The sequence below is a fragment of the Streptopelia decaocto genome (genome assembly GCF_964273445.1).
Source record: "Streptopelia decaocto genome assembly, chromosome: 4".
In the NCBI taxonomy this organism is placed as follows: Eukaryota; Metazoa; Chordata; class Aves; order Columbiformes; family Columbidae; genus Streptopelia; species Streptopelia decaocto.
This window is the reverse complement of record NC_138658.1, coordinates 61,439,563-61,467,513: the sequence shown is the minus strand read 5'-3', so window position 1 is coordinate 61,467,513 and position 27,951 is coordinate 61,439,563. Positions and strand designations below refer to the sequence as shown.

Sequence of the window (27,951 nt, the reverse complement as noted above, 5' to 3'; positions counted from 1 at the left end):
GCGCCCCAAGAGGCGGAGGCAAAGCCGGCCTGGCCCTCGGCCCCGCACCGCCCCGGCCGCTCCCCTCGCCGAAAATGGCGGCGCGGCTCTTTCCGCGCACTCCCGGGCTAACGGCCGCTCCGCCGGGCCGCGCGCGGAGGCGAGCACGCGCACCCTGCCCCGCCCACCGCCCTTCTCGCGAGAGCGGGAGCGGTACGCGCCGAGTTTGAAGCTGCGGGCGCTGCGGCCGTTGCTGGTGCACGCGCGGTGGCTGGGGAACGGGCCCGGGCGCGGCGGGCGAGGAGCGGGTCGGGTCTGAGGCGGGGTCCTCCCACCGTTCGGAATGGCCTTGCGGTTCTAGGGCCCGGTGCGGGAACGGCAGCTCTCCGCCTTCCCGCTGCTCTGCGCTACGGGAGTCCGGAGCGAGGGAGTCGTGACGGTACCGTTCCCTTTCTCTGCAGCCATGGGAGCAAAAAAGAGGCTTCTGCAAATCAAGGAGGCCTTTCAGATGGCCCAGAAACCCCACCAAAACCACGCGAAACTTGTTGTGGGTTTGAAGACCACCTACGAGCAGGTATGCTCGCCCTCGGGGCGTGCGGGCGGCTGGGGGGGCGGGGACCCGCCGGGCTGAGGGGACGGGGAGGGCGCTCGGGACCGGCTCTGCAGAGGGCAGGGGGCTCTGTGGTCCCCGAAAACCAGCGCTGAGGCCAGGATGTCAAAGAAGGGCCCTGCGACTTTAAAAAAAAACAAACACCAAAACCCCAAACCAAACAAACAGAAAAAAAACCCAAAAAAAACCCAAAGCAAAAACCGAGCCACACGCTAAACTGTTACACGCAGTTGCCTCCTGTGAACACGGGTGTGAGAGCAGCCCACGGCTGTTAATGCTGTGGCTGGAAGGTGTTTGAATCCCCGAGGTGCAGGGCTGATACAGAACGATAATGGATGAGGGTGTGGATTGCTGTTCTGAAACCTGCTAGCAGGTAAATGGAAACGCCAGAATGAAGCCCAGCCATCAACACGTATGTCTGCTGTGGAGTTAAAGCAAAATATTCAGTGAAGAATGCATGACAGTGGGTGTATCCTAACTGCTGGCTTTAGTGCTTTAAAAATTTAAATAGAAGCTGTCAATTATAAAAACTATTTAATTTATTTTTCTGTGGTACTGCTTTTGAAAGGTGAACCAGGTAGTCATCTTTTGTTGTGGTTTAATTTTTTTTCAGTTGGAAGATAAGGGAGATTTTCACGAAAAATTCGTTCATTTCCTTAAGTATGCTATGATAATCTACAGACGGGAACCAGCAGTGGAACAAGTGATCAATTTTGTGGCTAAATTTGTTACTTCTTTTTATGAAATGGAGAAAATGGATGGTAGTGAGGAGGAAGAAGAAGATTTACTTCTGAATTATGTGTTTAACTTTCTGCTTGAGGTACAGTAACTCTTATAATTAAATGTTTAGTATAACAAATGGAAACTACATGCAGATGGGAAAACTTGCTGGCCGGCCAGATGACATCTACAAACTAGAAGTTAAAAAGTGAAAGCAAGGCAAAACTAGTGCTTTAGAAGTAACAGCTTCCACCCCCTGCCAAAAAAAAAAAAAAAAAAAACCAACCAAAAAACAAACAAACAAAAAAAACCCAAACCAACACATCTCCAATACCCAACAGCTGGATTTCAAAAGTTAGGCCTGTGAGAAAATATTGTTTTCTTATTTGGCTGTCCAATGTGTCATTATGGGCTTTATGATATGTGCATTGATAAGTGTGAAGCTGTGGAAATGACTTTATACTGTTTCTTTGATAAGTAAAAATATTAAAAGATCTTTCATACAAGTATGGATAGCATATGTATTCTTCCTTTCTGCTTATTGTGTTACATAGAAAAAAGGTCAACAGTTCAAGCAGCATGAAAACATAAGTACAATGATGTTTTCTTAGTGTTTTGATGTGGAAGTAGTATTGATCAGGCCAAGATCACTAGTCAGCATTGCTAATACCTTTTTGGTTTTTTGTTCTAATGTTTTATGGAGACAGAGGAGTAAGTTAGCTAGTGTACTGTAGTCTGCTTTAAAAATTAACTTAAATAGGAAAAGCTTTCGAAATACAGAAGTGCATATTTAATGTACTGCATAGAACATTAAGTACTTGTGCATATTAATAGCCCTATGTTTGAAATTATAAACTGTGATTATAAGAATACTCATCTTTTATTTTCCTAAGTCTCACAGTGCGAACAGCCATGCAGTTAGGTTTCGAACGTGCCAGCTTATTAATAAGATTTTGGGAAATATGCCGGAGAATGCCCAGATTGATGATGATTTATTTGATAAAATCAATGAAGCTATGCTGATTAGACTTAAAGATAAATTTTCAAATGTGAGAATTCAAGCTGTCTTGGCCCTGTCGAGACTTCAAGATCCCAAGGATGAAAACTGTCCTGTTGTTAATAGTAAGTACTATTGTTTTTTTTCATTGTTTCAGAGTATTCGTTGATTTACATTACTTTAAAGCATTTTTTAAACATTGAGTGAACAAATCTTAAGGGTTATTCTTGTAGTAATTAATAAACTGTGGAGTTCTTTGTTAGAGGAGGTTGTAGATGCAAGAGTTTTGTATGTTCAAAGGGCAAAGACAGAACTCCTTGAAGGGGAGATCCATTGGGGATTAAATGACAGGCAAATAATATTTGGCACAGGCTATTCTAGAAATTAAATGTGGCTGAAGAATGGTGAGAATAATGGTGTGTAGTGAATTGCCATGGAGATATGATACATACTTGCTCAGTTCTTAACTTCTAAGGACACTTTTGGTATTATTAATTGAATTAAATTCATACCAAAACACTAAGAGGAGTAGAAATGATAACAGAAAAACTTTGTTTCAATCAAATTACGGCTGCCCCATGAAAGGCAGACTAGTTACTGACATTCTTGACCTATGGGGTTTTTTGGGGGTTGTTTTTTGGATGGTGTCATTTTTGGTTTGGTGTATTCCCCCTCCCACCCCCCCCCGTTATTTTGTTAATGTATCACTTCCTTTAAGAGATCAGCATCTCTGCAAAACAGGTTTCTTGATGCTGTTTTTGTGCTGTTTGTTTCTTTGTGTATGGTGTGATTGTTCTGCTTTTGTTGCTTCAAGGTAGAGGAACTGTAAGTTTGTACCAGCACAGCTGTTATGTAAATTGTGCCCTGATTACACTTTATGTACCGTCTTTTGTGAAGAGAGTGAGTTAGTTGCCGGGTTTTGTTGTTAAGGCCCTATCTTTGAAATTATATTTTCAAAGTGTGTTTATAAGTTCCTTATTTAGAGGCATGTAGTTTTCATAGTAATTGTCTCAGAGCAAGAAGATGAATTCAAGTATTCTCTGATAAAATTCTTGTTGCTTTCAATTTTGAAGAAGGCTCAAGAATATAACAAAAAACATTACATGAGAAATTTGCAGTTTGACTTTTGGTAGGCTTAATGGAGATTGCAGCTTTCCATTTTTAGAAGAATTTCAGGTTTCATCTCAAAGGTAATGACAATGGATAGCCAGTAAATAGAGGTCTTAAGGACCCAACATTTGGAAGCATTCTTTGTCCAATGAATGACAAAGTGGTTAGTTGTAAGTGAGATCTAGAGTAGCAATTTTCAGAGTTACTAATTGAAGATCCTGCTTGTGATTGCAAATACTGTTTTCATAGTTTAACTGAGATCATAGCTCAGCATGTAATTGCCATAAAATCTTGGGGTTGTGGCCCTGAATTGTTCCCTAAATACGCAGGGATGGGGAAGGGGTTTTAGTAACAGCTGCTGTGTGAGCTTTTGTTTTTGTTTTTTGTTTGTTTGTTTTGACTCTTCGATGTTTTTTCTCTAATGATTCAAACTCTTGTGAAAACATTATTATGATTATTTCAGTTTACAGCACATTGCTTGAAAAGGATTCAAATTCCGAAGTGAGGCGTGCAGTGCTGTCATGTATTGCTCCATCAGCAAGAACTTTGCCAAAGATTGTAGGCCGCACTATGGATGTAAAGGAAGCTGTCAGGAAGCTGGCATATGAGGTAAATTGGATCACTTAATATTAGTTTCAAAGCCTGACTTAGGAAAAAGGCTCTAAAACTCTTATTATATTTCAACAGTTAAAACACTGAGAACAGTTAAATAATTATTCTCATTTGCCAGAATTTTAAGGGGGAGTGATTTAATACAAGTTTTCAAGTAAAATCCCTGAACTTGACTCCAGAACTTGCTTGATAGAAATTACTTCTGTGATAGAACTTGTCTCTTTAGGATCAGACAGTAAAACTATAGATTATATATACAATCTTTTGGTTTTTATCTATGCACATGGTGATGTTTGTGAAGCAATTTTTCTTCTCTGTTATTCATAATAGATAATTAAGGGATGTTGGGATCACAGCAATACTAGTGTAAAAAATTGCTTTTTTTGTGTTACAGTTTTGAGAAGTATCAACCATATGTTTATGTGTAGGGGTAGGGGCAAGAATGTATGTTACCATGTATATTTTTTGTGCAGGCATCTTAGGCAAGATCTTAAAACAAAATGTTTAGCTTTTTCATGCAGAACAATCCTCTATTCTTTCTTAACTTGGACTAAATCTCTGTGTTAGCAGGCTTAAAAGTACATACTTTAGTCATTTCATTGTAGGGATGAATTGCTCTTGGAGCTTTAAAGAGAGAATAGTTTTCAAATCCAGGTGTTGCATTCAAGCAGAGCTACCAAACTTCTAAGCTGTTTGTTAACTTTATTTTATTTTACAATTTCTTCAATGCACAACAATCTGCTTGTTACTATGTTGGTAAGAGGCTGGTGGTATAGGTGTTACAGGGTTTTATTGACTTACGGTTTCTGTGGATGGGTAAAACAGACAGTTGAAACTAACAGGTAATTAATTAATTCAGATGTTATTATTTGTAGAAATGTATTTTAATGTTTTAATTTTTTTGTAAGGTTTTGGCAGAAAAAGTTCCTGTGAGAGTTCTGTCAATAGCGCAGAGAGTAAAATTGTTGCAACAAGGACTTAATGACAGATGTGGTAAGAGGTTATCTTTCTCAACATCTTAATACAAATATTTAAGAAGGAATGCTTCCTAATGTCTTGGGGATGATTTATGTGGAAGCTGTGATAGCAATAATAAGGAGATCAAAGGGAGTCATGAGGTACCAGGAAGTGTTTAAGCAAAAGAAATTGTGCTTGCTGCTTTGGTTTTCCAGTCCCCTCATAGCGGACAAACCAGAAAAGCATTGCACTTTCAAAAAGCTTGAAAGCCATTGAGCTCTAAAATAGGACAAATGCTATTAAAATTTAAAAAACAACAATGTGATGAAACACAGAAGTAGTAAAATTTCATTATTTAATTCAGTGTATTTTGAAACATGTTTCTTTACTGATATTTTTGTAGCTCATAAATACATTAATATCAGTTTGATAATTGTTTGAAGATGTTTCCTGTGTACATTCAGAGAGGAATCTTCTTAGTTGGTCGGTTTTTTATTTAACTAGTTGATTTTTTTTTTAAATGGATTTTTGATTGACCCTCATTCACTTCATTATGAAGCAGCTTTATTCTTTTTGATGTCTCCTGCACTGCATCATTTTTACATAGAGAGCCATTCAGAATGTACCCATAATTGTGTGTGGTGTTGTTGCCAAAAGATCAAAAAGCCACATGCATCTGACTGAGACGATTTTGGCCTGGCTACATAGAACACAGCTTTTTTTTTTTTTGCTTTTTTTTTCCCTTTTTTTTTTTTTATTTTTTTTTTAAATTTTCCAGCAATAGCAATTATATACATGAATTCCACAAGAAAAGCTGCCAGTTTTACTAAGTGCTACTGTGTTATCCACATACTTTGTTTGGAAAATCTGTACTATGCCCTGCTGAATTTTATTCTGACAATTTTCCTTGCTTAGTGATGTGCTGCTTGTGAACTTTGAGAAATATGACCTATGTGGATATTCGCTTAGAGAGTAAGACGAAAGTACTGTGTTCATTGGTAACTGGAGCTCTTAAAGGTGTGCCGTGTATGCTTCTGTTTTTTTGACCTATGTTTCTTTTTGGCTAGTTGAGGATCATGCTAGTATGTTCTTGACAGCAATAGAAGAGGTGATCAGCTGAGTGCTTTCTTATGCTGTACAGAACTACACTTATAAAGAAGTCCTCCTTCTGTATAATAAGTTTTAATTAGCATTTTTCTCCACCTTCCTTGAATTGTTCTATAGTAGTCTAATGAAGTTCGTCAGATTTTGGTTTTGAAGTCCAGCACTGAAAAGCCCATGTTCTTAATTACTAGTTCTTGTCAATATACTAGTTTGGTGTTTGACCTGACTAGCTGCTTCTTGTCTGCTGGCCTCCTGCCCCCCCAGCCTCCCAATAATATTTTGACTTGACTGATAATTCTTTTGCCTTGGGGTGAAGGTATGGACTTCCTACATGGCCTATATTTCAGTGACATTGAGGTGTTCAGCATAAAGAACTGCCTTCTTTTATGATCCAGAGCAGATACTTTCTCTGTTGGTGTCTATCTCTTCCTTGGGATGATTCCTTATGCTAGCTGCTAAGGACTTGCTCTTTTTCTTGACACCTAGAATCACAAAGGAAGTATATGCCATTGTATGTAGCCTCACTGATACCACTGATGTTTATGCCCTCTGCTGGGCAGAGGGAGATTATGTTCCAAATTGGCTGCATTTATATATACATCTGCTAGCATTCCATCGTTTTGATCCATTTTGCACATTCTATAACCTTGAATATGTATATCTGTTTCAAATTTACTTATCAGAGTAACTCCCAAGCTAACAAGAGAGAAACCTGCTTGTTCAAGGTTGCTGGGTTGAAAATTTGGATGTTTTTCCGTATTGCCTCCAGAACAAGGGTTTATAATTAAACAAGACTTAATTATGTCCTTATGGAGGACATAATCCAGATTCTGCTTAGTTCTGCTTTTCAGGATGCATTCAGCTGTCAATTCTCCACTCTCATTCTCTTTCATTCTACTACATTCTACTTGTTTATGCTTTTCTCCTTCATGAAGAGGTTTCTCATTCTTAGGACCTTAATTTAGCTCTTACAAGGACTTTATTACAGCTATTTTTGAACTTCTAACTGTATTTAAGTGCTGTCTTTATAATTGTAAGTTGCACGTAAGAGGAAAGATAAATGTTGTCCGTCTGTTTCAACTTTGTTTCCCTTATTTTAGATATTGTTTTCTAGAAGGTCCTAAGAGCATACCTGTATTGCTCACTAGTTATGTTTTTACTTCTACCAGACTATTAGCCTTTTTACTTCCCTGCTTAAATCTGTATGGGTATTGATGTACTTATTCTAGATGTTCCCATACTTTTCCTTGATTAAATAGTACTCTACTTATCTATAAACTGTTTGTTCATTGTGGTAATGGGGAAGAGGGACTTTAAGTGTCTTTATGTAAAACTCATAGTCTAGCTGAATAATTGAATTAACACAAGAATTCTGTGTGGCAGTTCAGACTGAAGGTCTGGACAGTAGTATCCTGACTCCAAAAGAGGCCAATTCCTAGATGTGTGAAACAGAGCAAGCATGTAACAATGCTTACTCAGAATATTTTCTTGCTCTACAAGACTTCATGGTTTGTAGATTTTCTGGGTTGAGCTGCTGTCTTTAGATGTAACAGTGTTTTTACAGACTTTTTTTTAATTATTGTTCCTTGTGGAAGAAAAAAATGTTACCTCAAAAATGTGATAGTTCTCCATAGGTGGTACTTGATTAACTGTTGGTTTTTTTTTCCTTTTTTCTTAAGGTAGCAGTAAGTTCAATTATATAAAACTTATATCCAAAAAGCCTTCTATAGAATAAGACTATGTGAAAGTATGTTGAAACTGTGATTTTTTTTTTGATCTTTAATGTCTTAAACCATTTAAATTCCTGTATTATTAGATTCTGTTAAGGAGGTAATGAAGAAACTGCTACAAGCCTGGTTACAATCAGCTGAAGGGAATGTTTTAGAGTTGCTTCATAGACTGGATGTGGAAAACTGCCCAGAAGTGGCCATCCAAGCACTAAATACTATATTTTCATCATCTCCACTTCACGACTTTGTTCAGAACTGTACAAACCTTGACAGCAGGTATGCAGATCAGTTTTCACTTCCAAACCAGGTATATTTTGTATTAGAATATTAAATAAAAGTTTATATCTAAGTGGGGAGCAGAATAACTATTACCTGTGATAAGAGACTGATGTGGTGTAAGCCATGATGTCTCTCTGGTGTTTGTGTCCTTAAGTGTTTTGGATATGCTTTTTGCTGCTTTAAAAGAGACGTGTTCACCAGTTGAAAATGATTGTGCCAGATAAGCAAGAAGAAAAAAATGAAAAATGTTTTTACTTCTTGTTTCCAGAACTCCCCCAAATCACACTCTTAAAATTTAAGAGGAGGTAGTAAATAAATCAACTAAACAAACTTTTCTATGAGTAACAACTTGGTCTGATTTGGCTTATTTCCTGTACTCTCTGTAGAGTACAAGTAAAGGCAATGTTCTAGCTCAACCCCACAACTGCGTTTTCCTCTTTCATTTTTTTTTTTTAACCTGTAATACTGAAAAGCTCATTTTCTCCCCTTCCTCTTCTCTCTCAGTAATGCTTCTGTTTTTTCTTATGCATTTCTAGTCCTCTTTGGCTTCCCTCTGTTCTTTCTGCTGAGCTAGAGGCACCACAATTTGGGCTGGTTCAGTTATCCACAAACTGTTTGGAGAATCAACCAGAATGGAATTATTTGGCTTGTGTTTTAGCCTTCTTTTGGAGCTGTTTTACTCATATTAACAGAGCTTGACAGAAGCTGGCATTGTAGAGGCTTTCCCTGTGTTAAAGTTTGGTGGAATTTGACTGAGTTCCTAAGCTATGAAGAAGATGACATGATGAATATTAAGAAATTAGAAGTTGTAGAAAATTGGTATAGGAGACAAGAAGGTGTGAGAAGAAACAACTCGCGTTAATTGAGGCAAAATTATTAACGGTTGTAGGAGTCCAGTCTCAGATGATAAATTTAACAGATTAAAAAGTGATAAAAAAGTCTTATTCTGTGTTTTGGGGGAAAATGCATGGTGTCGTTATATGAAGTCTTGCATTCTAGTAGTAACTTATGACAGATGTTTTGAAATCAATAGATGCTACATGCGTTGCATTCCAAAGATATAGATGTGAGCCCGTCTGACTTTAAAAAGCATCAATAATGATTAAATAACTTTCTTATAGCCTCGGAAACGTGCCAATATCTTAAGAGGTTCAAAGGAAAAAGACATATAGTTGTGGACTTGTCAGTCTCTTTGATCCTGCACAAAATTAGGCTTCTGTTTTGAAGGAGTGGGCTGAGAATTTTTTTTAAGTGTTAGATCTGTTTGACAAATTACATTTTGAGAAGTGAGTGCAATTATTCACCTCGTAAGGAGGTTGGTTTATGGAAAATATTAGGCTTGTTCTTGTATGTTTCTGAGCACAGTTTGAGCGGTGCAATATCAGTATGATAAATGCTTAAGTTTTTGAAGTCTATGATTTCTGTTTGTTAAATTTACTTTTAAATAAAGACTTGTCAGGTTAATGGGAAGCCATCAAAGGATCAGCTTTCATCTACATGTTGCTTAGAGTATACTCTTTTCTTTCTTTTTTCTGTGTGTGACCTAAAAAAACCCCAAAATCGTTATTGATAGTTTACAAGTAAAATGGGATTCAAGGGAGTGAAAAGTACCACTGGCAGTGGTACTCTGTCTTTTCTGTTTTCAAGTAGAAAACATTAATGCACGACCTAATGTTATGCTTCTGAAAACAAAGATTATATGCCATGCCTAGCACGGAAAAGACTATGATTATGATTATAGAAAGGAGTGGGAGTGCTGTGATTTGTAAACTGAGGATGATCTTACAGATATGCTGAGAAGCCGCTCTATTACTTATTGCATTTGACATAATATAATTGAATTGAATATTGTGTGAACGTCCTATGTTAAGAACGGAAGAAAATTCATAAACAGAATTTGAAAAATAATTTCATGCAGTTGTTGCACTTCTGGTGATTCAATTTTCCAGACTTGTACAGTGAAACAATGTTTCACGGAGTTAAAGTACTTGGGTGGCTGCTTCTAGGAGGTCTGAAGGGCTGAGCAGAATCTCTCTGCAAACCGGTATGAACAGCTTTGATTTAAAATACTGAAAAGTGCAATGTAGTGAGAGACTCAAGGAGGTCCATGTCCTCATTTAAAAGAGAGGAAGTTATTTTTGTCAGTCTTTAAGTATTTCTGTGGGGAATACATTTGACAGGATTTTATTTTCATTTTAGGAAATAATATATTTTTGTGCATTTGTTGTCTTTGACCCTGTTTTATTTATTACTCTGTATTTTTTAAATTTTTATTTAGAAAACTGATTCCACTGGAAGACTTAACACCTGAGAATGTGTTATATTGGAGATGTCTTTGTGAATATCTAAAATCGAAAGGGGAAGAAGGTGAAGATTTACTGGAACAGATGTTGCCAGAACCAGCTATATATGCAGATTATTTATTAAGGTATACCACATTTAAAAATAAATCTCTTACCACTAAAATAGATTTATTTGTTCTCTTTAAATAGGGAATATTTGTTTTATTCAGTTATTCAGTTTTCCTCCAAAGCCAAAGTTGTGCTTGAACAGTGATGTTAATTTTTTAAAAAACTTTAAAGACTTTTGAGAGGATTTACTTCTTTTAAACAAAAACTGTAAAAATCAAATTTGTAACTTGAAAATAATTTTTGGGATGTCCTTTCCCATGAATTACAAGCAAGATGGACTGCTAGATCAATAGCATATAATTATTTTTCATTTAAAGTAATAGAATAATTGTTTTGTAATATGCAGCTATCCTTTGTCCATCTGTTATTATGTAGGTTGCTGTGTGTTTGCAAAGAGCTTGCATAAAGAGGATTTTAGAGCTTGCAGAGGCCAATACTTTTTTCATTGTTGTAATTTGTGAAAATAAAGTAAAATCTGGCTGCTGTCCCCAAGAGAAGTGTTTTTTAAAATGAAAGTTCCCTTCTCTTTCCCCTGCTCAGGCAGGCATGCCTCCCAAAAACTTATGTTTGAAGGCAGTGACAGATCTGCTGAGAACATTTAATTGGGGAAAAAAATGAATGTTTTGTGGTTTTGTTTGTTTGTTTGTTTGTTTGTTTGTGTGGTGTTTTTTTTGTTGTTTTGTCTCAGTGGGATACTTTAATCTTAATCTAAAATTTGAACAAAATTTATGTTTGTGAGCATGGAGAATGGTGAGAAATATTAACTGAAGTGTTCTACTTGCAAAGTGTAGAGTGAAGCTTCCTGAAATGAATAAAAATTAGATCTCCTGAAAAATGCATTGTTTTGATAGATGTTTCCAATTAAAAATATGTGTGTTCTTCTCTCACCTCGGTGGTTGGAGTATATTAGTATTACTTACAGAAATCATTGCTGCTTTTCAATATGGAATATGCTAATATGTTTCATAAACTTAATAATTGAAGCATCTGTGATTTCTTTATTTTTAAATGTGGATCCAGTCTGATGGGTATAAATTTATTCATTCATAATTTATTTAACAGTCCATAAAACATTTGTTTCCCAAAATTTTATTTTTTCTTCCCCATCCGATCTTACTCAAAATGCCTTCAATTATCTTCCCCTTCAGGAAGAGGCTGAGTAAGATTAATTAGATTTGCTCATACTTGTTTGTAATAGACTATTCATTGGTGAGCTGTACCACCAGTTGTTTCAGGTAAGATTTGCCATTGTACAATCCATGTCTTTATTTGTACTGTGAGAGTATCAGTTAGGAGGAGCAAGAAACTGCAAGTTATCGATACTTAAGAAAAAAATGCAGGGTTCATATTTCACTATTGTCCGGTGCAGGTAACTTTATTGTTAGTCAGAATCAGAAAGAGTGGCCTGTATTGTTGTAATTTCAGATGTTCTCAAATAGTATCTACATCCAAAGACTTTATCCTAAACTTGAAGAAGTTTTAAAAATTTGCTAAATTGAATGAGCTGTTGCTGAAAAGTATCTGCAAAGCTGTGGTTAAAATAAGCATCTTTTTCATAGCTCATATCAGTATTTGAATTTTATATATAACATTATATTCAATAGTGAATTTTGTACACAATATGTTTCAATCTAGACTTACTGAATGTGTGTGCACACATTGATGGATAAAATTTTGGTAAAAGAACAATGACTTACAATAAAGAAACAGGACAAACTGAGTACAGTTTGTCGCTGAATGTATCTGACAACAGATTGTTGCTCTTCCTTGATGGCGTACTTGATCAGATAAAGAATTTAAAATTCACTGCACACTTTAATGATTTTGTTGTATTTTGTCTTGTGGGCAATATAACACTTCTGAACATGTACAAGAATACATGGTACCTAAATATGCAGAAAAATACTAGTTGTGTATATGAAAAATGGTACATGTATACATTTATTCCTAAGATGCTGTCTTTATGCAGGCGTACAGAACTGAAATACATGTACAAGCATAACTTGTAATTTTCTGTTTCTTACTGTTTTGCATTCTCAAAGAAGGCATTTTATTTAATGAAGTGCATTGTTTTTAAACTATACATTGTTTGGTATAAATAACTTTCTGGAACTATTAATCTATGACAGTGAGAACACAAACATTAATTTTTAAGTTTTGTAAATAACCACTTTTTAATGCAGGATAGGAAAGTGGTGGGTTTGGGGTATGTTTTTTGTTTGGGATGTGTGTGTGGTTTTTTTAACTTTCCAACAATGATTCTGAATGTAATTATATCTGTTGTATTTGTATTTAGTTACCTCCAAAATATGCCAGTTCTTAGTGAGGAACAAAGAGAAGACTTTACTTGTTTTGAAAACCTGATGACAAAAGAATTTATAGGGCAGCAACTGATTCTTATCATTGATTGCATGGATACCACGGAAGAGGGAGGAAGGTAAACTTAAATGTAAAATCTGTGTAATTAATTTTATGGGACTGTTGCCTGTGGACAGGCGTAGAATTTGTGTTGGGAAAATAACATGATCAAACAGGTAAAATGCAGTTCTAATGCTAGATGGAAAAGAGGCACAGTCTCTCTAATAGAACTGATCCCCAAAGTGTGCCAAATATTGTCTGCTTACTTTTATGAAAAAAAAATGCAGATTCAATATTGTTTGGGGAGAACTAATTCAGTTGTTTTCATAATGTATTTTTGAGATTATGAAGGTACAAGACTGTTCATTTTGAACACAGTAAATAAAAAATAAAAGGAGATAAATGGATTACTTCTCAGCACGTGACTTGTAGTAAATAGCCTGCATGTTTTTACTGTTTTTAAGCTCAGTCTGCTAAGGCCTAAAAGGTTACAGATGTTTTAGATGCTGAGCTGAACTGGACTGTGTTAACTGAGTCATTCCTACAATTTGAACAGCCTTTTGATGTGAAGTAATAAGAGTGAATAAATCTGGAAGTTCATACATCACAGGCATTTTATGAAAAATTGCAGTTAGGATAGTATAAACACAGCGGTAACTTCAAACTCTCAGTGGAATGCACTGTATGGATGCCAGACTGGCAGGATAGTTTAACTTGTAATTTCTTTTTTTTAGTTTCTAGTCAGATAATTTCTATGAAAGCATTCTACAGTATTGATAATCTGTTTTCTGCTGGTATCACCTTTCATTGGACAGTAGTGACACCTGATTGAAAAATTTAGCATTTTCTAATCAAGGTGAAATCTAATCTAATCAGGTAAAATCAGGAAAAGGCAAACATTGCTAAATAAGAGAATATATTCAGCAGTTAATATGATTGTAGAGAAAGTTTCTTTTACAATGTATTATAAAGTCTTCATCACACTAAATGAAAAATATTAGCTCTCATGTCTTCCATTTTCTTGAATAAGCAAATAGAATGTTTGGCTTGTTTTCTCTTTAATGCAGAAGGCACCTGTTAGTTACTTTACAAAAGATACTCATTCTACCCACAACTTCAACAGCCCTTATATCTCTGCTTGCGGAAAAATTACTCGGTATAATTAAAGATGATGACAGAAGGATTCAAATTGTAAGTAATTGTAAAGGCTCATTGTTTTCTAGGCTTTGCCTTCCCCAATATATCAAACAGCCTTTACGAAGCATTGTAACAGAAATATCAGCAGTGAAATGCTTTTCCAAACTAAAAATATTTTATTATTTCCCCCTCCTTTTTTTTTTTTTTTTTTAACTTTTTTTTTACTTTTAACAAACCTGCGTTTTACGGTTGTCTAAAGATCTTGCCCAGGGAAGTGGTGGAGTCTCCTTCTCTGGAGACATTCAAAACCCGCCTGGACATGTTCCTGTGCGACCTCACCTAGGTGTTCCTGCTCCAGCTGGGGGATTGGACTAGATGATCTTTTGAGGTCCCTTCCAATCCCAAACATACTGTGATACTGTGATACTGTGATCTTTATCTTAAGAGATTTGACTGGTGTTGTAAATGTAATCTTCAAATTAGGAAAGTGTTGCACTTCGAAAATCTGTTTAAAAATCCTTTGTCCTATTAGATCCAAACAGTTTTGACTAGAACGTTCAAAATGAGGATAATGTGCATTTCCAGGTTTCAGAATTTTATTCCTTCCTTTTATCTGAGATAAGTACTAAAAACCCTTACAAGAAAAGTATTCCATATAGTAGAGTTTTTTATACACAACATAATTATTTAAATTTAACTCTTGAAAACAGACCCTAAGTTTAGCTCAAATATTTTTAAATGAACCCTGGACTCAATGACAGGGACCACTTTTGGAAAACTTCAGTCCAGTGGGTAAAGCTGGGATATGGGTTTGTTACGTTATTGCAATGAAAGAACTCTGGTTAGTGTAGTACAATAGTAACAGTAAATGTGTGCATTTCTGTTATTCTAGTGAAATACACTGATTCAATACATTCAATTGATTTGGTGCAGCTTGAGAGGAAGTTAAACTGACGTGATCTGAAACAAGATAAATCAAGACTATCCTGTCTCATTCAGTCTAGTTTTCCTTGTGTTCCATCTCATTTTTTGTTAACATAATGGATCTAACTTTAAAGAAAACCATAAACCAATGGAAAAACCCTCAGCCTAGTTTTCTTCTAGTTCTATACATGTATTTGGGTTGAAATTAAATTACTTATGTGGTTTCTTATACTACATATTGTGGTTTTCAGACCTTTGAAATGATAATGTTACTAGTTGTATTTTGATTGGAGTACTAACAGATTAAAAACTTTGCTCTTGTTAGCAGTAATTCTTTTTAAAGGATGTGTTCAGATCTAGAGGACGTGGTGCCTGTGAACTGGTGGCATAGAAACTGCCAAACACTTACTCATGGATAGACGGTTTTCTGTTTTCTTGCTTACCTAGCTAAATGGTAGAAAATACTAGACTTCCATGGTGAGACTCTGTGTTGTCAAATTGAGGATTTATTTGGAGTGATTTAGCTGTTAAGGGAAACTGAACAGATGTTCAATACTTTTTCACAAGGATGGCATATAAAATTTGGAAAATTTAAATGCTTAGTATCTGACATTTGAGCTGAAATTAATGGCACAAATATACTGCTTGTAACAACAGATTGCAGAAATTATATCAGAAGTTCGTGAGCCAATGATTACAGTCGAACAGCCTGTTGATGCTGCTGAAATAAGAAAGCGGGAGCTTAAGGTAAGTAGATTTTAGAAAAATATATTTTAAGCATATCCATCTAGTAATAGTTTTATATAGTAGTATATTATTGGCTAGTGTCAATGGTGTGTTGTTGGCTGATACCACAAGGGTTATAGTATTATATTAATTTTCTTTTTACTTTATATTTCAGTTGGCTGAAATAAAAGTGAAACTTTTTGAAGCAAAAGAAGCTTTGGAACAATGCATTGCTCTGCAGGATTTTAACAGAGCATCAGTTTTAAAGGAGCAAATAACAGAGTTGGAACACACAAAAAATGACCTGATAAAAGCAGCAGAGGAACCTGAAATTAAAGAAATGCGTGTGGAGAAGGTATCTTCCCTTCCTGTATTCCCAAGTGCTGGTTGTGTTTTGATGTTTACTCATAATTTAAAAAAAAGTTTGGCCTTGTGTCACCGAAATTTTTAAAACTGAAAATGAACACTAATACCATAAGTGTTCCCTTTCTGCATGTATAGGAGCTGATGGTGTTCTCTAGCAAAAAAAGAATTGCAGTTAAACTCCTCATGTCCTTAGTGAGTAAAGAATTATAAAAAGGTCTAGTTTTCACTCCTTTTTCTCTTAACTAACTGAAAGCATGTACCCATCTCTCTTCATCATAGTTTATAGACAGATTTTGATTAATATTCTTGCACAACAAATGTGTAGTGGACAGGAAATGTTTATTTGGGTAGGGGAAAATAATGATTAATGTCACCATTCTCCTTATCACAGCTACTATTTGTATTAATAACACTTTTCTTTTTTCCCTGACTCACTTGAAGAATGATCCTGAAACACTGTTGAATTGTCTGATAATGTGTTATGAGCTTCTGAAGATAATGTCCCTTTCTAAAGGAATTGGTCCAACTGTTAATGAACTCACTGAATCTCTGGTATGTATGAATAAATACTTTTTGCATTATAATAAAAATGGATCCATCATAGCTGGCCCTAAGGTGCTGGCAGGATTGTTTGTAGTGATTTCACAGTCACTTTGCTGTATCTGTAGTGCTGTGTCTGGTGCTCTTAAGCCTCCCCAGAACCCAGTGTCTTGGAGGTGCAATCCAGATATGTTCTTCTGAGCTTCTGTGCCAGAACTGGTTTTAGCAGAGAGATACTAAAATAAAACAGGAATATGGTAAATATTTGATTAATGTATGACAGTGTTGGACAGTTCTGAGTTATACTGTGCCAAGCGTAGTGCTTGGGCATTTGCTTACTGCCCTTGCTGGTACTTTAATTACTTGAATTTTCTATCAGCTGAAGTGATGAGATGTCTAATACAAAACTTTTAAGGTGTGTTTTGTTGTGTGTTCTTTTTTTTTTTTTTTTTTTGTTCCCCCTCCCTGCTAATCAAAAGATTTTCATCCAGGAAAGACTGGAACTCGTATAGATGTTTCTTTCATCCCTTCCATATACAAAGAAAGATGTTTGGGAGGATTCCCTTCACCTCCTCTTTTTTTTTTTTTTTTTAATCACCTTTGAAGAGCAAAACATTACTGCAGTAAAAAAAATAAAGTAGTGGCATTATAGGCCTCTTACAGCCTACCAGATATACTTTCTAGTTTTCGTAGTGAAGAGTATAGATTTTAAGACAAACATTTCTAAATCTAACAGGCTTTTAACAGTTACTGAGTGTGCAAACAAAAGGGAAAATACCTGAATACTCTGCGCAATTCTTATCCCATTTGTCTGGAAAGTTTATCTTTGAATTGGAAGTGATCAAGAGAAAGGCAGCAAGGAAAAGTATGGAATGGCTTCTGTATGAGGAACGACTAAACAGGCTACCTCTTTGTACCCTGGAGGAGAGACAACTTAGGGGTAGGGTCTGAAAGAGAGCAGAAGGCATGAGACACGAATGTAATGGAGAAAGTGAATAAGGACCAATCACCCTTTAAAGCTACCAACTAGCAAGCTCAAAGCAAATGAAATGAGTTGATTCTTCACATAATACGTAATCTGTAGAATTCCTTGTCACAGGATGAGTGGGTGGTGAACACTTGCATAAATTTGAAGAAAAACTAAGCAAGTTCAAGAAAAATAAATATTATAGAATGATTAGGTACATAGGAACAGCCTCCCAGCGCTAGTGTCTCTCAGCTGCAAATTGTTGGGACCTTGGCAAGAATTCTTGGGAAGTACCTACTTAGTTTGTTTATGGAATACTTTATAGGAATTTACTTTTGCTCTTTTTTGATAAAGAGACAATGGACTAAATGACCCCACTCAGTATGGGCATTATTATAATTCAACCTGCAAAGGAAATTGCAACCCCAATTTAGACTAGCTTAAATTTAGTGGAATCACATCTGATTTCTTTCAGATATAGAAGTAATCTTAGAAAATCTAATTAGTGTGATGTGTCCCCCAGAAACCTTTCCTTTTTCATTAGGTCTTTCTTTAATTTTCACATTTGTTGTTTATTCTATTTTTCTTTCTCCATGATCCTGCTTTTGTATTGCTCTTCCTGCTGGATTTTCACATACTACGTGATTTGGAATATCTTACTTGTTTAAACCTGAAGTCTTTAGTAAGTGCAAAAATATAAAATGATGCCATTGTAGCGTTCACCCTGTATCTAGTCTGACATTTTGTGTGGATTTTTACCATTGTCTTTTTAAACTACTCTACATAAATGAAAGTAGCATCTGTATTTTGCAATTCGGAATTAAGTATTGTTTCTCTGCAAGAATGCAGGATTGGAAAGTGGCATCCAACTAAATTATTTTTAGTTTTAGAGTAAGCACATTTTAGTACTCAGTTTTTTATTTTCAATTTATGTACTTCAACTAAAAAGTCTAATATTATTGTTTCCAGATACTTCCTGGCGTAACTAATGTTCATCCCCCTGTGAGAAATATGGCAGTTCTGTGTTTGGGTTGTTGTGCCCTTCAGAGTAAAGAGTTTGCCCAAAAACATCTTGCATTGCTGTTACAGGTAAAATGTCTGATGGGAAATGGAATGATGGTCTGTGTGACTTAGTAAATAAAACTAGTTTTGTATCTATAACAAGCTATTCTACAAAGTTACCTTATTTGAGAACCAGTGATTCCTGATTTCTTAAAAGTCTAGATCTGGAGAGTGTGGTTTTATGTAGATTTTTCTGATGTCTAATAATATTCAAACTTATACAGTATAACTTCGTAGTAGTGTGCCTTTCCTTTGTAAGGTCACCTGTTGTCTTGAAAGTTTGTGGGAGGCCTTTATCTGTAAGGTCTCACTTTCTCTTCCGAATCTGGGTGAAATCAGTCATATATTTATGTTATTACAACATAGAAAAGAAGTAGGATTCTGTAAATTTGTATTCCTTGGGAACCCAAACTAGAAATGTGACTGTTTTATCCTCTACTTAACAACTCTTCCTTAATCCATACAAAATTAAAAATTTGGCAATTAAATCCAACACCCAAGGTCGCAGGTAAGTATGTAAAAGAAATGTAAAAACAATCTTCAAACCAACAAACAATAGCATGGCCAAACATCTATGGATATGGAACATGTTGGATGCCATAGTACCCACATCTCCCACGTTTATGGTAAATGTTCTGATGCTGAGCTAATTATATAAAAGATGGCACTATTATTAACTTTTCAGATCCTGGCTTTGAGAGAAGTGTAGGTGGCCATCAGGCATTATTAAGAGTGCGTTCTTGTGCACACTCGTGAACTGACAGCAGGTGTTGAGAAGAAATGCTCAGCTCAGACAAGATGGTAGAGCTGTCATCACCATAGCAGGAGAATGCTGGGTTCCTCAACAGTTGCCAGTTCTTTTGCTTTTAATTTGCCTTTGAGTATGTCTCATTAAAAGTCAGTTTGTTTAGAGTGGATTTCAGTTGTTTTAGCAACTTAAATTTGAGACTTAGTAGTTAATTTCAGTTCTACTAAACTCATGTTCTTTGTGTAAGTTGCCATCAAAAGCAGGGTGTTGGGCTAAGCAGATATAGGATCTCTAGGCTAACCCACAATGTATGTTTTTATTTGAATATCAATTTGAACTATAATACATGTAGTAACCTATACAACTTTGACATTTATTACTATCTTGCTCCCTGCTGTCATTTTACATACTGTTTATTTTAATAACGCTGTACAGTATTTCAGAGCAGGGATTACCTTATGTATTTTTTCTGTAGTTCCTAATGCTATGGAGCTGCTATAGGCAAATAGATTTTCTGTTTGTCCACTGTCTGTTTAGAAGTTGAACAACTGAAGTACATCTCACATGCATGCTCACTCTGAGTGAAATTAAATTGATTTTATGTAATGGAAATTGCATAGATTACTTGATAAATTATTTCCCAGACTGTTATTATAAATTCAGGTTTAAACTCGTATCACACCTTCTGAAAGTCTGAAATTTATCCTAAGCATTATAAAAAGTTTCTCAAACTAACTGATCTTATTAAAGCAAAAAATATTATTATGTTTAATGTTAATATTGGTGGTTTACTGTAAGATACTTATATATTTTCCTTATTAAACCTAGGTTTTACAAATAGATAATATAAAGGTAAAGCTCAGTGCTTTAAAGGCAATCTTTGATCAACTAATGCTGTTTGGGATTGAGCCATTTAAAGGCAGAAGAGGCAATGATTCTCAAAGTGAAGATGCACACATTAGAACTGAAAATTGTGAGGAAGAAAGTGAAAAAATAGAAGAGGAAGAAGATACAGCTACAATTCACAACCTCCTGCAGCTTCTTTCTGGTTTCTTAGACAGTGAGGTAAGAAAATCTTTAAAATTTGCCTCAGTTATTTTTTTTAATGAGTTTTGCAGAAAGTTTACCATCCCATTAGGTTGCATGTGAATACTACATGATGTGTAATTGAAGTTAATGGTCCAATGTTAAAATAGTTGTCTATGAAAATGACCACAACTTTGTTGCTGATAAAGACTAATGTTACTCTTGAGCGAGTTTTGAGTTCTGCGTAGGTGCAAATAGGTGAATGTAAGGAACTGACTGGCAAAACAGGACTTGGACTACTACTGTAAATTGTTAGTGAAAATTGCTGTGGTTGGTGTGTTGTATATATGATCAGTTCTTTCTTCAGTTTTCAGAACTGAGGACAGAAGCTGCGGAAGGTGTAGCCAAACTGATGTTCTTTGGGAGGCTGATTAGTGCCAAGCTCCTTTCTCATCTCATTTTGTTGTGGTATAATCCCGTGACCGAAGATGATACTCGGCTGAGACATTGTCTAGGAGTTTTCTTCCCTTTATTTGCTTATGCAAACAGGTATGTCCTTTGTGAATTATTATGTGAAAATATACATTGGTTTAGCAGCTTTAGGAACCTTTTTCGATCTCGCAGAAGTAGAAACTGCACAAATGCAAATTAGACCTAAAGATCTAGTTCAGCCTCCTATGCCTATTACTTTTGAGTGCATATAATCTCAACCTGTGACTATTCTGAAGACTTTCCATTATTTCCCTCTTAGCTCTGTGGCCTTCCACTTTTTTCTTTCCTACATCTATAATTGAGACTGTTCTTCAAGATACTGAATAAGAGATTAATTTTAAAAGATGTGCTTTACTTTTTTATGCTGTTAAGCACTACAGGCAGACCTTGGAGTGTCACTTAAATGTAGCTTGCAGGAATGCTTCAAAAGAAAATAATTAGTGCCCAACAGATATCAAAGCAGCAAGCTGGTTGATAGTGGTTTAGGGTTGGTTGGTTGGTTTGTTTGTAACCGAAGAATACTCCAATCTAAATTTACAGCAGATTCAAAATCTCCTCTTTATTGTGGTAGTGGACAAAGGATGTGGAGAGCTTATGTAAGGAGATAAGAGCTTAAATAGTAACTCTTATGTCCTTTCACTTACTCAAAGAAAAAAAATGTTTAACCTACTTTTGAGTTGCTGCTAGAGGTTTTAGCTGCCCTCAACTGGCTGAGTTTTCATCTGCTTTTTTAATGGCTAAGATTTAATTTAGGTGTAGTATATATTACTTTATCTATTTTCCAAAACAAATTGAATAAAATTTTTTATGGTTTAGAAATTGCTGCACTAAGAGGAGTAGTTCAAAAGGGAGTTGGTTTGGAGAGGACAAAAAACCCCAAACAAATGTATTTTTGCTGTTGTCAGAAAAAAAAAAAAAAGAGAAATATATTCAGTCTCTTCCAGAATGGGGTTTTCCTGCTTAAATTCTTTTGAAAATAACTAACAGAAAAAATAATTTCATAAGATTCCAGTATCTCTTGTACTGAGTAATGAAATTAAGCCTTTAACATTGATAATCTTTTACCTGTTAATGTCTACTTCTGAATTTTTTTTGAGTCCTAGTGATGGCAAAAATCTGAAAAATCAGTGATCACTGCAGAAAAAAAAAATCCTAAATCTTAGTGTGGCTCATTGATCTCTGGTTAGGAAACCTCATTAATTTTCTGTCTCAAAACATTATCCGCATTATGGATCACAGATGGTTCATTTTAAGATGAATCATGGAGTGTCTTTGGTTACCAGTACTGTATTTTCAAAAGAGAATTATTAATTACCATGTATAATTCAGAACTGTCTTTGCAAAGTTGCCATTCAGAAAAGGGAAACTCAGGATATGAATGAGATCTGGTTGAAGTTCATACCTAATTTTGGTACTGATTTCTCACTGAATTTTAAAGTTCCATTTGTTTTCTGGGTGCTGCTCTGTTAACCTCTCCACCTGGTCACAGATATAATCAAGAGGCTTACTTTTTGAAATTAAATATTTGAACCCTGTGTGAGGGGAAAAAAAATATTGATACTGACTTTTATAAGTAGTCTATAGTGTCAACAGTGGCACATTGTGCTAATAACCAGGGCAGGATCCTGTAACCAGTGAAAAATTCTTACTCATGGAATGTTTTCTGAAGAGTAATAAACTCTCTGGCAGCCTAAGAGGAGAAAAGTCTGCCTTGTGCCTATGTGCTACTAGACTTTTATTTTCATTTTACAGGAAATAATTGAATGATATTTCAGTTATGCTTGAGCCAATCTAAAGCCTTAAAGCTGCTGAAAGAGAGAGTTCTTGCTTCTATTCTTTCTTACCCTCAGTGCTCAAAAGGTTTTTTTGGTCAGCTGATTTGGCTCAATAATCCAGCAGCAATCATTCTGCTTTTTTTGAAATGATTCACTTTCTTAGCTCTCTCCTGTAGTTGAGTTCAAATAGGAGGTTAACAAGTATCAGAAACAAAGGCTTAGCTTCACCAACTAGTACCTTGTACTTTTTGACACCTTACCTTTTAAATTGTTTTGACCTGTCTTGTGGAACTACACTTTTAGACAACTTGCTGCAGAACTGAGTGCAACAAGATTTTTAGGCTTGCTTGGCAGGAGTTATTAACTCTTCTGAGAAAAGAAACTACAAGTATTTATTCCAAAAATCTTGCCAACCACTGCATTTTTTTTGCCAGGCTTCCTTACTTTCTTACAGAATGAAAAGTATCCCCAAGGAAAAATGCTAGCAGGAAGGAGGAATGAGCAGAAGACAGATTAATCTAAATAAAAGCTTTAGAGAAATGTATTTCTGTCCCTTAAGAGAGAATATGTCTGTACATTTCAGTTAAGTTTTCGGGAGTAAGGCTGAACTTTCAAACTGTTCAGAAGAAGGAAGTGTTACCTAAAACTTACTTGAAATGCCATGTGCTAAATCTTAAAAGAAATAAGTTCTGTGAAGCAGTTTTAGTGTCTTGATCCTGCTGACTGTCTTCACCAAGGCTGGCTGTTCCCACTTGGACTTATGTATTATAATAGGTCTGTGAACCTACATCATAGAAGAGAAAATGTAGGGGTGAATTAAGGTTTAATTTTGTATCATTATGTTACTAATGTTTGACTCACTTGAAACAGGTTTAACCAGGAATGCTTTGAAGAAGCTTATCTTCCAACTCTGCAAACACTCTTAAATGCTCCTGTAACTTCACCCTTGTCTGAAATAGATATCAGTAACGTTTCTGAACTGTTAGTGGACCTGACCAGGCCAAGCGGACTGAAACCTCAGTCTAAAAAGTCTCAGGACTATCAGGTACAGTGTGTTAAACTGGAGGGAAAGCAATATTTGTGTCTAGAGATTAAGAACTGAGCCCCTTCACTTACTGATAGCTGTCTGGGCCTTTCTGAGAGTCCTAGTGTCAGAAGCTGGATTAAATGAGTGACTCTTGAGGTAAAAAAATCCCCCTCGCCTCTCCCTCTTAAAATTAAGAAATGCTAGTAGGATCTTGCACCGTGGCTGGTAGTCTATATTGGGAAAAATATTTATAAAAATCAGTTGGTGTATGTACTCAAAATGCTGCATTTTAGGAAAATGTTTACTCTGTAAAATTAATCATTAGCTGCTTAAATCAGAATGATCTTGTTGCTGTGTTTTGTAAATAATTCCCAGTGAAATTTCTGATATCTAGTTTCTTTCCTTTACAGGACTTAACAGTGCATGATAGTTTAGCAGTGAAAATTTGCAATGAAATCTTGATGGACCCAGCTGCACCAGGTGTTCGTATTTATGCAAAAGCTTTAAATTCACTAGAACTCAGTAGTTCTTCCACAGAGAATCTTCTGGTTCTGCTCAATGAAATTCTAGAGGTAGTACATAAATAATGTTTCTTTTTTTCACCACTCTCAATCTAATATTCTGATATGCTTAAAAATGAAGTGTCTTTGTTTTACTATGACAATGTGTCTGGAATTTATCTTTGAACCAGTCTTTGAAAATGAATTTTTTAATGAGTCATTTACAAAAATCTGAGCTTATATCACTGTATAATTTACATATTTCAGCTACCGTACACAGTAAAACTAGTGTGAAACGGTGTGCCCAACTGGGCATGTTTCAGTACAGTAAGTTCTTTTGATAACTGTTATGCAGTTAATGTTTTTAAACATTAAACCAAAATTCAATATTAACTCTTTTACAGTTTGGGATGGATCATCCTTAGTTAATTATTAGCAGCCAAAATCTTATGCCTAAACTTATGTCATAACTCTAAGATCATTAGACAACATGAAAAGGGTGCTTGGTTTAGGATGAAGCAGAAAGGGGTTACAAGACTGATGTGTAAGTTTTTACATCGATGCTTTTATTAATATAGAAAAAAAAGGCAAAATTTGGGAGTATGACAAAGGACAATGGTATATCGAAATGCTGAAAAGAATGCTGATCCACTGGGGGCATGTCATCCAAGGGAGCTATGTGCCAGGACTCAGCTGAAAAGGTCCGATTGCTTTAATGTTTCTTAGGTTTCCTTTAAAGAAAATATAGGGATTTTTGGGGTTTCAGAGAAAGTGTTTCTCCTTTCAACTTGACTTCTCTTCATATCACACATTGTATCCTTCATACAGTAAATTCAACTAATCCTATTAGTGAGTAAATTTAATGGATAAAAGAAATAGTTGTAAAATTAAGTAGCATTTCACATTAAACGTGTCTTCTCCAGAAAGTGAAAGATAAACTGTGTCAAAGAGCTATTGAGAAGATCAAGATGAACTTGACCAAAGATCCTAATGTGGGCAAAGACCATGCTGAGAGGACTGAGGAAACAGGATGGTCTGCGAGGACCCAGGAAACTGACATCACAGTATCTGAAAATACAATTCACAATGAAGAAGGTAATTCAAGAGAGGTGTAGTTCAGTCATAGGTTTACAACTGACTCACTTGTTTAGATATGTATGAAAATAATTCTTGGTTTTATTGCTATTTAAGAGCTTGAAGTGGAAGTACTGATACTTAGATAATCAACTTTTAGTTTATCTTATGATTTCTGAATGTGTTATTATTCTCTTTAATAGAAAGTAATAAAGATGCTTTTCATACGCCAGTTAAAGAAGTTAAAAGTAAAGCAACTGCAAAATTGAAATCCACAAGAACCAAAGCTGGCAAAGGTATGCACTGGCTTTTCCTGGCTAGAGTACTAGTTGTTTTAAATATAATAATTTCGTACTAAATTTTGGTGAACATATATAGAAACCATTCAGCCTTCATATTTCATTATAGTTTTTAAGATTTTTTTTTTTGGTTAAAAGATTAAAATAGTCTGTTTTGTGGACATTTTTATGCTGTTAGGCTCTCCCAGAAACACAGATTTTAAAAAGGAAAAAAAGATTCAGCTACAGGATTTCAAGATTATTTGGCCACAGCTGTTTACAGTAAGGTACAGGTGTTCATGGCAGAAGTGGTACATCACGGGTCTTCTGTTGGTGGTTTGGTTTTGTCACCACATTCTCTAGTGACTGCATATTCACAGGTTTCAATACAATATCAAACACTGAAGATACAAAACTACTTTAGGAAAAGAAATGGTATCATGATATGAAAAGACTTTTGCTTATACTTAGGACAACAGAAGGCAGCAGCTGACGGGAGGTCTGCGCGCAGGAGAAAAACAAGCACAACTGTCAAATCCAGTAGCGAGAGGTAAATCCTTTTTTCTCCACCATCGAAGCCGGGATGTCTGTTCTAGCAAGGAAACTGAATTCAAATGGTTTTCTTTCGCAAAGCCTGCATCCTTAATATCCTCTGTTCCTAATACATAGATAAATATTTAAGCAAATAACTGGTACTTTTGAAAATACAGCATGTTTGACTGCTTCACGCTTTATTGTCATTGTCTAGGAGCCTGTAATTATTTTTTTAACATACCTTCTGTGCACAGAGTTAATGTACATTCTAGCTGACCAAAATTTAGATGTTTAGCTTACATTATTCTTCTTCTTCCAGGCATGTCTTCTGCTTTTTAAATAACTGATCTGCGGAGAAATCACATTTTTTATTTTTTATGCTGTTGATAAGCTTCTAGAAATGATTGATAAGTGGATGTACACAAGGCATTCCTTCCCTTATGATCTTGTAGGATACAACCACTAAAATGACATTATATTTGTAATTTTCAGCTGTGCTCGCTTTTTGTCAAGCAAATAATGCACAGACTTTAGGGTACCAGGGTCAGTCATTCCTGTTTCCCTTTGGATTGGTTTACTTTGATACCACCTCATCTTTTGGAAGTTTTGCTTATTTTGTAGCCACTAACACTTTATCTTTACTGATACTGTGACACCAGTTTGGAAACACTAATATGTCCTTAAGAAAAAAGTTTATAATTAGTAAGAAGTACTTTTGCTCTTTAAAACCATGTTTCAAGTTTGTTTATATATATAAAATCTTCAGTTTGCTTAGTCTTTTGGTCTTACTTTAAAATATTTTACATTTCAGTGGTGATGAAGTTCCAGAACCAGTCCCAATGTCAAGTTCAAGGCCTTCAAGACGAGCAAAAACACTGGCAATTGAGAAAACAAGAATGAATCTTTCAAGACTTTTGAGTAGGGAATCAGATTAGTGAGGACAAAAGAAGAGAAAGCGTCCCTTGCTAATGCTGGTAGTTAACATCAAACTTGAAAAATAACATTTGTTGTTAGCCACATTTAACTCTTGATATTAGGATCATTTATAATTGTAGAATTTTTTTACTATGAACTTTTACTTTTTTTTTAGATGCTTTTGATGATTTTCCCAATACAAAGTCCATCATTCATGTAACAAAAACATACAAAAATATTACCTGAACAAAACTTTGTGGTTTTGTTTGTTCATGGTTTTTGTTTTGTTTTGTTTTATTTTATGGAGGAGAATGAAAATGGTACTGATTCTACAAACCTAAGCCTGGAAGTCTGCTACTGATCCTGACCTTGTTATATAAAATCAATAATGTGCTTTTAGAAAAACATTTGTGGTACAAAATAAGATCCAATAAGGAAAGGAATATTTAAGTGCAGAAAGACAAAAAAATGAAACGCTTTATAAGGTCTGTGTGCTGTCTTTTTAAAGTGGTACACAACTCGGATTACTTTGTAGTTTGAATGTTCACAAACCTTTTTCTAAAGATGTATCTAGGAAGAGTCATGACTTTTACAGAGACAATAGATGAACTTTAAGCTGCACACAGTAGTCACTGGTGGGTGAGTGGATTCACTCTGGAAATGCTACTTTTATTGGTTTGGAAACAACTTTGTCAATCATGTATGTCTGTTAAAATGCAGGTAATTTCCAAGGCAGTTGGAGAAAACTCAGGTTGACTGCTTGACATGCGCATCTCAACTACTGATGCTGAATGTAGCTTTCTAAGGAAAACGTGCATTTAACGTAGGTAAATATACTGTAAATGGTCTTTGGGAATTCTCAGAAATGGCTTAGGGCCAGAAGCGACAAGTAGTGTTCCCAAAGTCTAACGCCCGAACTATTATATGCCATTTTGAAGCTTGCATATAGAAAACAGACAGGATTGTGTTGCTTTTCTTCTAGTTTTTGTTGGA

At 35.6% G+C, this 27,951-nt stretch overlaps 1 protein-coding gene across 1 annotated transcript; it reads left to right on the top strand.

Moving 5' to 3' along the window:
• Positions 1–228: 228 nt before the first annotated feature.
• On the top strand, positions 229–27,199 carry NCAPG (non-SMC condensin I complex subunit G). Its single transcript, XM_082051418.1, has 22 exons — positions 229–246; positions 441–553; positions 1,203–1,409; positions 2,203–2,431; positions 3,880–4,025; positions 4,937–5,021; positions 7,906–8,095; positions 10,377–10,526; positions 12,806–12,946; positions 13,935–14,058; positions 15,586–15,675; positions 15,830–16,009; positions 16,462–16,572; positions 18,497–18,616; positions 20,166–20,402; positions 20,731–20,912; positions 23,501–23,675; positions 24,068–24,229; positions 25,081–25,252; positions 25,435–25,527; positions 25,981–26,059; positions 26,855–27,199. The coding sequence occupies exons 2-22, from the start codon at positions 443–445 to the stop codon at positions 26,976–26,978; spliced, it is 3,108 nt and encodes a 1,035-aa protein (XP_081907544.1). The 5' UTR covers positions 229–246; positions 441–442; the 3' UTR covers positions 26,979–27,199.
• The last annotated feature ends 752 nt before the right edge of the window (positions 27,200–27,951 follow it).